This window comes from Prionailurus viverrinus, chromosome F2, assembly GCF_022837055.1.
Source record: "Prionailurus viverrinus isolate Anna chromosome F2, UM_Priviv_1.0, whole genome shotgun sequence".
NCBI classification, from domain to species: domain Eukaryota; kingdom Metazoa; phylum Chordata; class Mammalia; order Carnivora; family Felidae; genus Prionailurus; species Prionailurus viverrinus.
In genome coordinates, this window is record NC_062578.1 from 79,295,096 (window position 1) to 79,309,464 (window position 14,369).

Below are 14,369 nucleotides of genomic sequence, written 5' to 3' on the forward strand. Positions count from 1 at the left end.
GGCTCCTGCTACAGGCCTAGCAGCTGCCCCTTCCGGGAGCCTAGCAGGCTGCATGCTGTGTAAAGATCGCCATGATGTGCATGGTTGCAATGTGGGTCAAGGGAAAGTCCATGGCCAATGCCTTCTACACTACTGCATAGGTTTCCTTCACTTGGCACTCAGGGCATCAATCTCCTCATCTGTGGAATGGGTATAGTCCTCGTGCTCCATCTATCCCCAGCACCGTTTGTCCCTGAATTTCTCCAGCAGTCCTACAAAGGGTCTCCTATCTGACTGTGTCACACCCCTGCACAAAACCCTTCCACAATTCATCTGAGCACACAAGGCCCTCCTTTACTGAGAGTCGGACAATCATACAAAACCACCAACCCGAGTTCCCTCCTTTACCACGGCAATACAGGTCCATGACTGTTCACAGACTGCATCATACCACCCCTCAGTCCCTCATCCTACAGCTCAGGCATGTCCTGCTAAATGGTCTAAGCGTCACCTCCTCCAGGAAGTCCTCCCTCATTCTCAGGGTCATCACCGAGCACAAACACGGTAGGACCCCCTGAGATTCTGTGGCACGTTTATTAAGGTCACCCCCACTGTATTAAATCCCTTTTTATGCGTCTTTTTTGCCATCTAGACTATGAACACTCCAAGGGCAGGGGCTTTGTCTTCTCTTTGTCTACAGGCCCAGAAATCAGCACAAGGACCCACACACACTAGATCTCCAACACGTATCTACGAATAAGTGAGTGGAGATTAAGTAGAGCGGGGCCAACAGAGGAAAGAGTCACAGAAAGGTAAAGGGCCCGAGGGCGTTCTGTTTCAGACACAGCTTAGCTGTTTTCTCACAGGGCTGCAGGCCAGGCCCCTTCCTGGGAGCAGGCCCTCACGGCTCTCCCAAGTCATGGCCAGCTGCTCCCACCGCTGGCCCCAACCCCAAGGCTTCCCTGTCCCCAACAAGGGGTGGCATTCTCAGTCCCCGGAAGCAGTCAGCAAAACAGAGGCTGGGACTCTGCTCCCAGCCCCTACCTGCTGGTCTTGGAGGCTGGGGGAGGGGGGGGGGGTGGGTACCAAACACTGGTCATGACCCAGGAAGGACAAATATCACCCCAATGCAGCAGGCAGAACAGAAGCTGGACACAGGCCAGTGCATGGAAAACCCACTTCTCCCTTCCTGTCCTTTGGGGGAGGCTGTCCTGGGAATGATCCAACAAGGATGTTGGAGGTCAGCCTTCAGGGTCAGATCCCTGCCTGCTGCCCAACCTCCCCCATCCCCCATCCCTAGCCACAGTCAACAGATTCCAGACAACCTCGGGTTATCTCAGGGCACCAGGTCAACAGCACTTGGCCTCTGAGACAAGCAGTGCCCAACCATGTAAGTGGCTGGCTGGGGGTCACAGGAACCTGCCTTGTGCCCATTTTCTTGGCCCACCTCTCAAGGCCAAGGGGAGAGGAGAGGGCCCCATATATTTCACCTGCCATGTGCCTTAGGGGGAGGGCTTTGTGTGTAGGGCTCTGACCTCAACAGCCATGGAGGTAGCAGATATGTTCCCACCACAGAAATGCAGATCCCACTGCCTTGCATTTAACCATCTCTAATCTCTCAGGGTGGGCGGGGCTGAGGACCCAGCCCTATTTTAATTTCCATCCAGCCTGCGACCTGGAGGCGGAGCCTGGGGAGGAGCCAGGGTGTGGGCCCCGCCTCCAGCGCCGAACTGGTTTTCCCTGGTCACTGAGCCCTGGCAGGTGGACTGCGGCCTGCGCCTGCCATCAGCCCCTGCCCCGACACGCGCCCCTGCCTCCACCGCCAGCCCCTGTCCCCTGCTCCTGCTATCGGCCCCTACCCCGTCCCCTGCCTTCGGCCCCGTCCCCTGCCCCCCACCCCTCCCCGCTGAGCAGTTCAGCACCCCCGCCCCCCGCGCCCCGCACCCACTCACTTTCGCACAGGCGGCGCCTCAGCTTGCCGCGGATCTTGTCGATGGCGTTGAAGTCGGACACGTGGAAGACGTGTGCGGACTTGGGCTCCGAGGCGATCTCCTCCAGCTCCTCCTTGAGCGCCGCCCCGACGCCCACGGCGAAGATGCGGATGCCCGCGCGGTGGGCGGCGGCCGCGGCGTCCATCACCAGGTCCTGGCTGCGGCCGTCGGTCAGGAGGATGGCCACCTGCTTGAAGGCGCGGTCCCCGGGGCGGCCGCCGGCCTGCGGCGAGAAGCTGTGGCGCGTGATGAAGCGCAGCGCGTCGCCCGTGTTGGTGTTGCCGCCGTGGTAGGCCAGGTGCCGCGCCGCCGCCTTGACCTCCTCCCGCGAGCCAAAGAGGCCCAGCTCGAAGGCCGTGGCCGGCCGGTCGCTGTAGCGCACCACGCCCACGCGGGTGTGCTCGGGACCCACTTCGAAGGTGTCCACCAGGTTGGCCACCCACTGCCGCACCTTCTCAAAGTCCTCCTTGCCCACGCTGGAGGAGGTGTCCAAGAGGAAGACCAGGTCGTAGTGCACGGTCTTGCAGCCTGCAGGGGGAGAGGAAGGGCGACCTGGCCCAAATGCACTGGGAGAGGTCATGCCCTTGGGCCTGGAGGGGTTGGGGGGGGGGCACTCCCGGGGGCCCTGGTCTGGCTGCCTTAAAGCTGCAAAACCTCGGTTCCTTAACTTCTCATGGTGATGAGCGTCCCCAAGTTTGCTGTGAGGTTCAGCTGCCAACGTGTGACCCCTTGCATAAAAGGGGTCAACGTTCAGGGAACACCATTGTACCGATTTCCTAAATAGTTTTGGTTTTGGTTACGCAGTGACTGCATCGTTTGTTTGTTTGTTTAAACCTACTACAAATAATGCAGGATTGCAGAAAACGCAATCAAAAATGTTTTCAATGCTTATGTTTCCAGCTACGGAGAGTCAGCACTGCCAACCCGCAGCGTGTATACCTGTTGGTTTGTGTCTCTGCATAGTTCCTAGTGCACGTGGGACACACTCATACATGGCTGTTTTCCGCACCTCCTGCGATGTGCTAGAAACCCATCTCCAGGGTGATGCGGCCGGTTTCCACGGCTGCAGGGATTCCACTGCACAGGTGCACGTAATTTATTTAGCCAGCACTCTCGCTGGATGTTTGAACAGTTCACAGCATGCCAGCATTATAGACCACGTAAAATATACCGCACTCAGGGGCACCTGGGGGCTTAGTCGGTTGAGCCTCCGACTTCAGCTCAGGTCATGATCTCATGGTTCGTGGGTCTGAGCCCCACGTCAGGCTCTGTGCTGACAGCTCGGAGCCTGGAGCCTGTTTCATATTCTGTGTCTCCCTCTCTCTCTGCCCCTCCCCCCCCCCTTGCGTTTTCTCTCCCTCTCTCTCTCTCCAAAGTAAATAAACATTAAAAAAAATTTTTTTAAAGTTCAAAAAACAGAAAAACAAGAACTCTGCATGTATTACACACACACACACACACACACACACACAGATACTTCCTTATCCCTATTCCCACCTAAGCACCTAAGCCAGGGCCACTGTTGAATTTTCCACATCTACCTTTTAAACCCATGCTGCATTGTGCTGCCTGGAGCAGAGGTAAATCCCCCCACCTTCACCGGCTGGCTCCCTAACAGGATTAGAGCTTCTGGAGTGCTTGCCCAGATGTGTGGACTCAAGAGATAATTCCTGGGGAGTTTTTCTCCTTGACACAAAAGGTAATCTTTTTGTCTTTGGGACAATAGTGTGCTAGCCCGGGCAGGGTAATTGCTGCCGTGGACCAAGCAGGACCCAGCCTGTGGGCTGAAATCCTTGAGCACATTTGTTTTAAGGGTGCAGAAGGTTTCTTGTTCCTGAGGTCTCACCCAGGGGCCCTTTGGAGCTCTGAGTACATTCTCTCGGGGGGCGGGGGGGGGGGAACAGGTCAGGGAAGGGACTGCATCATGTGCACGTGAGAATTAAGTGTGTGTCTCAGGAAGGGCCCTGACCCCGGGACCGGTGCCCTCACCTCTGCCACAGGTAAGGGCCGTGTGTGTGAGCCCTGCAGGTGACCGCCCCCCTCTGGCCCCACGTGTTCGACTCTACAAAATGAGGGCTTGGGAGAGATGGTTGCTGCCCCCCTGCCCCGCACTTCTGTTTTAATAATCCCGTATGTCACCGTGCTCTCAGGACCGTCTCAGTGGACGCAGAGCCCCACACTCCTCCCATGAAGACCGGGACGTCCATGGTCATTGCTGTCTTCCCAGCTAGCTGAGCTGGGCAGAGAAATACATGAGGAGAGTTGGGGAAAACAACACCGAAACACAAGCCCTGGGGTTTTTGTCTGGGTGTGTTTCCTTTGCAGGCTCAGAAACCTGGCGTGGCTCAGGCGGGCACCCGCCTGTGTTCCCACTCCTCCCCTGCTGGGGGCTTCGGGCCTGTCTGTGCCTCAGTTCCTCATCTGCAAAATGGGGCTGTGTTTTAGAGCCCGGTGACCTCCCTGCTCGAGGACCCCAGAGAGCAGGCTCTGTGCTCGGCGCTCTGATACCCAGCTCGTGTTCCTGACCCCTCCTTCACGCCTCCATGCTGATGGCACCCTCCCCAGGAGGCCCTCAGGCGCGTGGACCAACCACCGCCACGCCTCACCCCTCCTGCCCCCGGCCGCCTCTTCCGCAGTGAACTTCCCACTCCCCTCTCCCCCATCTCCTCCAGAGTCTCGTTGCCCTTGCGGTCCTGGCCGCCTCTTCTGGCTGGACCCCAGCGTGTCCATGTCCCCCGGAGTGTGTCCCCAAATCCCTCCCAGAGCAGGACAACGCGACACCGTCCTACCCCTGCCCTCCGTCCCCAAGGCCCTGCGGGTTCTCTGCACACCCCACGGCCCACTCGGGACGTGTGTTCAGAGCTCATTCTTCTCCCACACCCTCCCCCACACTCACCCACATGCTCTCACACACTTGCACACACACTCACACACCCACATGCTCACACACACTCAAACACACACACCTAGACTCACACCCACACGTTTGCACACTCAACCCACCCTCACACATGTACTCGCACACTCAGGCTCACACAAACACACGCTCAGGTTATTTCACACACTTTCGTACACACAAACGCACCTCAGACTCTTGCACATGCACACTCATTTGCACACGCTCGTTTAGACACAAACTCGCACCTGCACAACCACATTTGGCCAAACCCTTGCACACTCATCCACACTCATTCTCACACGTGCACATGTACTCACATTCACAATCTTCACACAAACACACCGCCTCAGGCTCTTGCACGCTCATTCACTCTCTCGCACCCCCACCCCCACGCACGGGCACGCACAGCAGCTGCTCGGTGCCCCGTCTGGCACATTCTATGGCGTCCCCACCTGCCCTCTGGGCCCGACAGCCGCCGTCCCCGCTCCACAGCAACAGCAGCCACAGGAGGCAGGCCACGGCTCTCCCGCGCGTGGGAACACGCATCTCTCGGCCAGAAGGAGGCGGCACCAGGCTCTACGGGAGCATACCCTGTGTGGACAAGACAACACCTTTAGAGAAGGGCCCCAGCCCGTGTGGGAGGAACTCCGCGCCCCCGCCGACCTCTCTCTCAGCCAACGGCGTGGCCCTCGCGCGAGCGAGCCCAGGACGCTTGCCCCGTGGGGGTCACCCAACCCTCCCTGCTTCCGGCCACCAGCAAACGCGCCCCGAGGACCTGCCGTCCCCGCGGGACCATGCCTGGGCACCGGCACCACGTTCTGATCGCAACCTCCACGTCGGGACGTGGGACAGGCAGTTTCATTTGTCTGATATGTTACCGGAGGACATCTTTGTACCTAAGCCTCTGCCCGCATGTAATTATTTCCTTAGGGCCCTCCGTGACATATCTTGAAAGGACCCTCAAAGCAATGACCAAGCTTCTCTCTGGAGAGGCTGTACCGGCTCCCGCCAAGCGGGAGCATATGATGGAGCCCCTCACCGCATCCCTGGCGGCACGGACGTTACCATTCCCTCAGTCGTTGCCAACTCACTAGGAGAGACCTTGTTTGGGTTTTTATTTTTCTTACTTTTGATGCATTTCTTTGCTGTATGACATTTACTAGCTAAGTGTATTTCTCCTGCGTATCTTATTTTCATGTGGATATCCGCTTCCAAAAGTATTTGTCACTGTTTAAGCCATGAGACAGGAAAGGGAAAACAGCTATTAGGATTCTGAGCTATTTATCAGTTGCCCTCCTGTGCCAGGTGCTGAGGGCAGGCAGGTGAAGGGCTCTGAACCACCTCCCCCCCAAGGGCAATGACACCTGGGAGACAGGTGACACGTGGGCCAGGGCAAGACAGGATAAGAAACACCAGCACAGGGATGTTCAGGGGGTGACAGGAGCACCGGCAAGGGGTAGGGGGTGCTGTCACATGGTTATTTCAGGGGTAGGCCAGGACTCCTGGATGAGTGACACACAAGCCAATTTTGGAAAACGGAGTAGGACTCCATCAGACAAGAGGCCGTTGATGATTTCAGGCAGAGGGAACAGCATGTGCAAAGTCCCAGAGGAGAGAGAAGGCAGGGCACATGGAGACGTCCCTGGCCACATGGATAGGTATGTGGGCCCTTCTCAGGACAGGTACCTGAATTCCCATGCTGGTCCCTGCCACCCTCAGGGCAAACTGCCCTTGTCTTGCCAGGGCACTAAAGGCCACCTCGCAAGTGCACAGGGCATAAAACAGCCCAAATGACAATACCCCAAAAGTACGATACTCAGGAGGTGGCCACGGGAGCAAGAAGAAAGACACTTTCCCAAAATCGTATATGAAGGGGCAGAGGCCAAGGGTCAGGACCTGAGGGTCCAGGGGAAGAAGAGACACAGAGTCAGGGCAAGTCCCGCGGGTGGCCCACCCTTCTCATCCTTCAAAGCTATATGAACGCACGGACTCGTCCTTGTTCTTCCTGTTGCCCAGAACCTAGAACAGTTCCCAGCACACAGTGGACATTTGACAAATAAATATTAGATTCAGTAGTGAGCCATGTGGTCACGTCATCTCATCATCTCGGGTGGCCAGGAGCCATTCATTTGAAGAACACGGACATTTCAAAAAGCCATGAAAGTGACTGAATGGCTGCCATTGATTATCTGTTGTGTGCCAGGTACTTTCTGATTGTTGAGCGGACTCCTGTGACCCTTCAAGGCAGGAATCATCGTCCCCACGTGCCAAAGGAGGGGACTGAGACGGAGAAGATACCAGTCTGTCCCCGGGTCACCAGAGGATAGACCGGGACTGGAACCCCAGCGCCTTCTGGGCACGGAGCCCACTCTCTTTCCATGACCTCTGTGGATACATAAAGTCCAAATATCACCACCAATTACTGAGCCATCATTTTTTTAAATGAAATAAGTAAGAATGTGGACGGAGGAGATAAATTGGTAAGAGCCATAGTGTCCAGTGTTTTTCCAGGACTCAAGAAATTTAATAATTTCCCTCATTGTGGAAACCAGGCTTCTTCCTCCAAGTCATAGTCTCCAAGTTTCTAGAGGAATCTTGGTCACATAACTTCCCAAATACACACACAAATAAAGAGAAAACAAGAGGCAATGTCTCCTATGAACAAGATGCAAACGTACTTAATGGAAGACTAGAAAACTGAACTCAGTAGCACACTGAAAGGGTTATACACCGCCACCATGTGGGATTCAGCTCAGGAATGCAAGGCTGGTTCAACACGCACATGCCAACCCATTTGATGCCCTCGCCAGGAGAGCAAAGGACACACGGTGTCCCAACGAATACAGAAACACCTGACAACATCTAACTGCCTTTCACGATAAACACACTCAGCACTCTAAGACAATAGGGAAACTTCTTTAGCATGACGAAGGCCACATACGAAACCCAGATAATAACACGCCCTACCCCACAGCGGGTTGTTGCGAGGGACTGTTGTAGGAACTAAATAATACAACTGCATGCAAAGCCCTTGGCCTGATGCCTGATGCCTCGACCGCTCTCAAGTCCACACGGCTGACATGAGCCAGAGTTGGGGCTTCAACGCAGCCCAGACCTGCTCCTTGAGGCCACCCGCCAAACAGGGTCCCCACAGCTGGGCCGAGCCTGTCACCGCTTGAGATCCTCTGAGCTGTCCACACGGTGCCTCTCCATCCTTACAATGACCCCAAGGGGCGGGTGTCGACATCCCCCTTTACAGGAGAGCAAGCTGAGGCTGAGAACAGGGGACATACCCAGGGCACACCCCACTGCCAAAGAGCAGGTGTGTATGTGTGTGTGTGTGTGCATGCACACGTGTGCACACGTGTGTGTGAAAGGCCACCCAAGGCACTCAGAGACAATCACTCCTTGTCTGTAAGCTCCCCGGTGGGGTGGGGGGCATGTGTCCCCACCGTCCGTCTCAAAGGCCGGCTATTTTGCCCCATGTGGGGCCCAGTGAGCACTGGTTGGGCTGAGAATCCCCAGTCTGGGTGTTTCCCTCTCGAGAAAGGGCCGGGGAGAGCCTGCCGACTGTGTGCCCTGGAAGTGCAATGCCTTTGCCAACACCCTCCCTGAGGTCTCGGCAAACTCGCAAGCCGCACTGCTCCCCCACCTCCCAGCGATGAACCTGGCAGGTGCCCGCGGCCCAGACAACTTCGCTAGATGCACACGGCCAGTCATGACAGCTGGACTGGCCTCAGGCCGGAAGGACACCGAACATGCCCTCTCCTGCTGGAACCGTAACAAGTACCACACCAGGTGAGGGCCTCACAGGTTAAGAGCCCAGAGTATCCAAACAGCAGGTATCAGGAGCTTCAGTGTGCTGTGTGAGAAACAGCACCCAGGGCTTAGCCACCTGCCTGTGACTCCACCTCTCAGGGCTGGGATGCGGTCCCAGGGCAATCTGACCAGAGGCCAGGCTCCAAATAGCTCGGGCTGTTAGAACCTGGCTGGAGAAACACTTAACTACTTAAGTAAAGACACAGCGTGGGCAAACAAGCAAAGGATACAGTCAATGAAACCAAATTCTGATCACCCAGCTTACAGGAAAGAAAAGAAGGACAGGGCGTCTGGGCGGCTCAGTCGGTTGAGCACCCGACTTTAGGTCATGATCTCGCAGTCAGTGAGTTCAAGCCCTGAATCAGGCTCTGTGCTGACTGCTCAGAGCCTGGAGCCTGCTTCGGATTCTGCGTCTCCCTCTATCTCTGCCCCTCCCCTGCTCACACTCTGTTCCGTCTCTCAAAAATGAACAAAAGTTTTTAAAAAATTGAAAAAAAAAGAAGAGAAGGACATAAAGGGCAAAAGCAGGGAAGAAAGCTGATAATAACCAGAGGGAAGAGAATTTGGCTAAATCAGTCTACTAACTGATTTTCAAATGCTGACCCAGCCTCAGAGACCTGATAAAGCCCACTTGGCTAGACTGTATACCTCTTCTTGTAGATATGTTCGTATTCAATCGGCTAATATTTTGTTAGGGCCTTTTGCATCTATGTTCATGAGAGATATTGGTCTGTCTTTTTCTTTTCTTGGAATGTCTTTGCCTGGTTTTGGGATTGCAGTGATATTGGCTTCAGGGGTTGAGCTAGGAAATGTTCCCTATGCTTCTTTCCTCTGGAAGAGATTGTAGAGGACACGATGGCCTTCTGCCCAGGAATACCTGCAATGTTCATGGCAAAATACCCCCTGAGGCGGGCAGATTCTGGTATGGAGTCCCGGCTTTCCTCCTTAGCCATATGAATGACCGTTTTATCCTCATAAAATGGGGGCGATCTCTACGTCAGCAGGGTGCTGTGAGGGTTCTGCAAAATGTTTTCCGGGAAGGTGCCAGCACAGACCAAGTATGCAGAAAAGCTGGGGTTTGGGGGAGCCCATCTCCTTGCCTTCCCCAGCCAACCTCAGGTGGCAGTCCCAGAAAGCACGGGTGCCATGATTCCATCTCTCTCTCTCTCTCCCTCCCTCTCTCTCTCTCCAGTCTCTGAGTTCTCTCCAGGGCCCAGCTGCCCAGCTGGCATGATGTAGGCCACACCCTGCCCCTGGGAGGCAGAGCTCGGCCATTAGCCTCCAAAAGTCCAGCAATTAATTTGCTGAGCCGAGTTCTTGCCATAAGCCAGCCGATTGCCATAGTAACCAGTGTTCCCTATTCAGCTCCCGGGGGGGGGGGATAGGAGGGGGAGACACTGAGCAGAACACAATTTAAAGGGAGAAAATGAGATTTGGTGCATTGGAGGGCAGCCCTGGCAGAGAGCACACTGGGTCTGCACAGAGGGTCTGGCAGCTGCCTGCTGCGGGGGAGGGGCCGGGTGGACGGGGGCACTGCTGACATGTTGCCAGGGTGACAGGCAATGCTCTGGGCAGGAATCCGGTGGAGACACAGAAGCATGGCACGAGGAGCCCAACCACTGAGCTCTGAGGTCCCAGGGCCCTTCTGCAGGGCTGTGGGGAAGAGGGAGCCGGATGGCTTGCTCTCTGCAAGGCTGCTCGAGAGCCCAAATGGGGAAGCCAGGGGAGCACTGGAAAGCCTGCATCTTAGATTCAAACTTGGCTCTGTGTGACCCAGAGGGAGTCCTCCTCAGTCAACAAATCCGTACAGAGTACCTCTCGTCTGCCGGGAACCGTCAGGGGCACTGGCTTCTCCCGGGGCAGCAAGCATGATGATGAAGCTTCTTGACCAGAATTCTTCCTAGCTGTGCAAACCAAGGGCGTCACTTAACCTCTCTGGACCTCAGCCCTTTCATGTAAGATCGGTATACCCAAGTGACAGGAAGCATTAACTGAGTCACTCCATGTAAAAAGCTTAGAACCATACCTGACCACAGTGAGTGCTTAAGGCACGCTATTTTTGTGATTTTCCAATCCTTTGTCTCCTCACCTATAAGATGGGAACGATATCCCCTCCTTCGTGGATCTGTAGAGGAGATGAGGCGATGGGTGTGATAATCTTTTATAAAGCGAAATGTCGGCCAACATTGCCACAGTCAATGTTGAGGGGAGATTCTCAGTCTGAGCTAATGTTAGCACTTACTAAGTGCCAGGCCCGTGGGATAGGACACTCTGTGCAGGGACTGCAGCCTAATGGTGGAGACAGACAAACGAGAAGACGCTTACATTTCCCTGCGGTCAGAGCTCTGGTAGAAGGAAGGACAAGCACTGACCTCAGGCCCGGGAGGTCAGTGGAGGCTTCCTGGAGGAGGTGATGTCTGAGCTGAGCCTGGGAAGGTGAGAGGGGAGTAGCCAGGAGGACAAGGGTTGCCTGCACCAGGAATGGATGGTCTCCCTTCGAGGACCACTCGTGGGATAAGCAAGGGGGGCAGTATTTTGCAGGCGGGAATGAAGGCTAAAGGAGAAGGTAAGGGTTTGTGGAGAGGCAGGTATTTAGGTTTGAGGACAGAGTGTTCATAAAGACCACCTAGGGACTTGTGTGGTGCCCAGAGCAAGGGGCCAGACCACCTGGAGAACTCCTGGGACCAGTGGAAGCTCTCAGGCACAGGAATGGACATCCATCCTGCAGAGTGCCAGGTGGAGCGGCGGGGCGGGTGAGGAGCGTGAGGAGGGCGGTGCAGGGCCAAGTAAGAGACGCAGACCACCTCCCCTGGGATGACTGCAGATGCCATGATATGGGTGACCAGCAGGGAGCAGAGGGGAGAGAGGAGAACTTGGGGGTGGGGAGCCCAGACTCCCAGTTTAAGCACTAGAGCTGGTCACAGCTCAGACTGCAGTCTGAGGCACCCTGGACTGAGTCTGAGGCACCAGAAGGGAGCCAGGTGGAGAAGCCAAAGACAGACAACTGAGTCTAGAGCTCGGAAGAGAAAGTGGGGCTGGGGACACCTCCAGAAAGGCGGACAGGGTGGGGGTGGTCACAGCTCTGGGGTATAGCAAGAGAATTCTCCCACCTCCGATGCTGCGTGGGCCCCTTCCCCTTACACCTAGGAATGGAAGTGGACACACTAGGGCACCTCTGTATTTCTGCTCCCTTCTCCGATCCAGTATTTTTATGGGACTTCTATGCTGAGCACTGTGTACGGGGCACTTTTAACTACACAACAAGGCCGACAAACTTCAAGAGCATGAAAAGCCACAGAGAATGTGAAAATATTAGAAGACGCACCTGATGAGGAACCGTTACCAAAATATACAAAGAACCCTTGAAACTCAACAATAAGAAACCAAACAACCTGATTTTAAAAATTGGTCAATGGGGACACCTGGGTGGCCCAGTTAGTTAAGCGTCAGACTCTGGATTTTAGCTCAGGTCATGATCCCAGGGTCATGGGATTGAGCCCCGAGTCAGGCTGCAAGCTAAGCATGAAGCCTGTTTAAGAGTCTCTCTTCCTCTCCCTCGCTCTCTGCCCCTCCCTCACTTGCGCTCTCTCTCTCTCTCTCTCTCTCAAATAAAGTTAAAAATTATTTTAACAAATGGGACGCTGTTCCTACCAGGCCCTTCACCAAAGAAGATGCACAGACGGCAAGTAACCACACGGAAAGAAGCTCCACGTCACGCAGCGTCAGAAAACTGTAAAATACGAGATCCCAGCACACACCTCTGGGCGTGGCTGGAGCATGCGCATGGACAGCACCTGTCGGGGACGGCGAGCAACAGGGGCGCGCGCTCAGGAACAGGGACGCGCACTCACGGCTCCTGGGGACGCAGCACGGCGCAGTCACCTTGGGAAACAGTTCGGGGGTTCCTCACAAACCGAACGAGCTCTTCCCAGCTGATCCAGCAATCACACTCGCTGGCATTTACCCAAAGGAGCAGAAAACTTCTGTCCACGCAAGAACCTGCACGTGGACGTTTACAGCAGCTGCATTCATCACTGTCAAAGCTTGGAATCACTCAAGATGCCCTTCAGCAGGTGAACAGGTAAGTAAACTGTGGCGCAGACAATGGAATACTATTTGGCGCTAAAAAGAAACGAGCTCTCAAGGCATGAAAACACACGGAGTGACCCTAAATGCATATCAGGAAGTGAAAGAAACCCATCTGCAAAGGCTACACACGGTATGACTCCAACTCTGTGACATTCTGGAAAAGTAAATCAACATTAAAAAAATTTTAGGGACACCTGAGTGGCTCAGTTAAGCATCTGACTTTGGCTCAGGTCATGATCTTATGGTTCATGAGTTCAAGCCCCACATCAGGCTCTGTGCTGACAGCTCAGAGCCTGGAGCCTCCTTCGGATTCTGTGTCTCCCTCTCTCTGCCCCTCCCCTGCTCTCTCTCTCTCTCTCTCTCAAAACTAAACATTAAAGAAATTTTTTAATTAAAAAAAAAAAAACCCTACAGAATGGCAGCTGAGCCAACACGTTTGTGGTAATGACGGGCAACCGTACAAAGGCACAATGAGACAAGAGGTAGACTGAGTCAGCACCATGCTGTGGTTTCACTTCCATTGTTTTAGGTCATCCTAACAAGCCGGCAAGGGGGTCTCAAGTTCAGGAGAGTTAAGGACTGTGCCGCGGATCACACGGTCAGGAGGTGACAGAACTGGGGTTAAATCCCGGGCCACTGTGCTCCTAGATTCAGTGTCTGTGTCACTGGACCAGAGAGGGGACCGGTCCCCGTCCTCCAAAGAACAGCAGCATGTGACCAGGTGCCTCGTGGGAGGGGAGACAAGGAAGGGACCCAGCCCGCAGGAGACTTGTCCTGCCATTGGGCAAGAACATGCGTCCAGTCATGTGTCCTCCTCAGTCAGGCATCCCAAGATGTAAATGGAACCCGCTCAACCCCACCCCGCCAAAGCACAGGATCCCTCTGACTGAAGGAGACAGAATTGGAGGAGGGACATGGTTTCCTTCTTTATGCTATGGAATCCGCAGAGATTTCCTATCCGTTATTTTGTTCCCCCTAACAAGAGGCGAGATGCCACTGGTTTCTCTCCCAGTTGCTAAAATCTGTGAATGAAACTCAAGCTCTGTCTATTCTTTGAACAATAAATATTTCTTAAACTGGTCCCCGAAGGGCGTGGAAGGCAATCCTCACCCAGAGGCCGGCACCCACTGCTTCACTCTCCTGCACGGTCCACGGTCGTCGATTCACTAACTCAGCAATTACTTCCCGAGTCTCCGGCTACGTGCCAGGCATTGTTTTAATCATTGGGTCAGAGCAATATCCCTGCCTCCCTGGAGCCCGCTTTCCAGGAAAAGAGGAGAAAACTAACCCAGGAAACAAGTACCAATACGGTTTCAGAGAATAACTGATTTGAACACCGTGGGGTCAAGGGATAGATGACTTGGGTAGGACAGTTTTTACTCTTTGTGAAAGGACAGTCTCTGAGGTGGGGACACTGAACAGAGATCTGAATAATGGGAAGGAGCCAGACATCCAGAAAGAGGGGTGCAGGGAGGGGTAAAAGGCCTCCATCAGTTCCTGGACTCCTGAAACTAACAGCCTGGGAAGTGGCCCCAGCCCTCAGACACCTGCCCCCCACCTCATCATCTGCACCTGCTCCCAAGAACCCAGTG

The 14,369-nt window shown here is 54.8% G+C and overlaps 1 protein-coding gene across 1 annotated transcript in view; it reads right to left on the minus strand.

The window, feature by feature from the left end:
* COL22A1 (collagen type XXII alpha 1 chain) overlaps positions 1-2,550 on the minus strand; it is a 235,627-nt gene extending 233,077 nt beyond the window's left edge. The window contains exon 1 of the mRNA XM_047841976.1: positions 1,932-2,550. Within this exon, the coding sequence (XP_047697932.1) occupies positions 1,932-2,550 (619 nt within the window). The remainder of the gene's footprint in view (positions 1-1,931) is intronic.
* Positions 2,551-14,369: the final 11,819 nt, after the last annotated feature.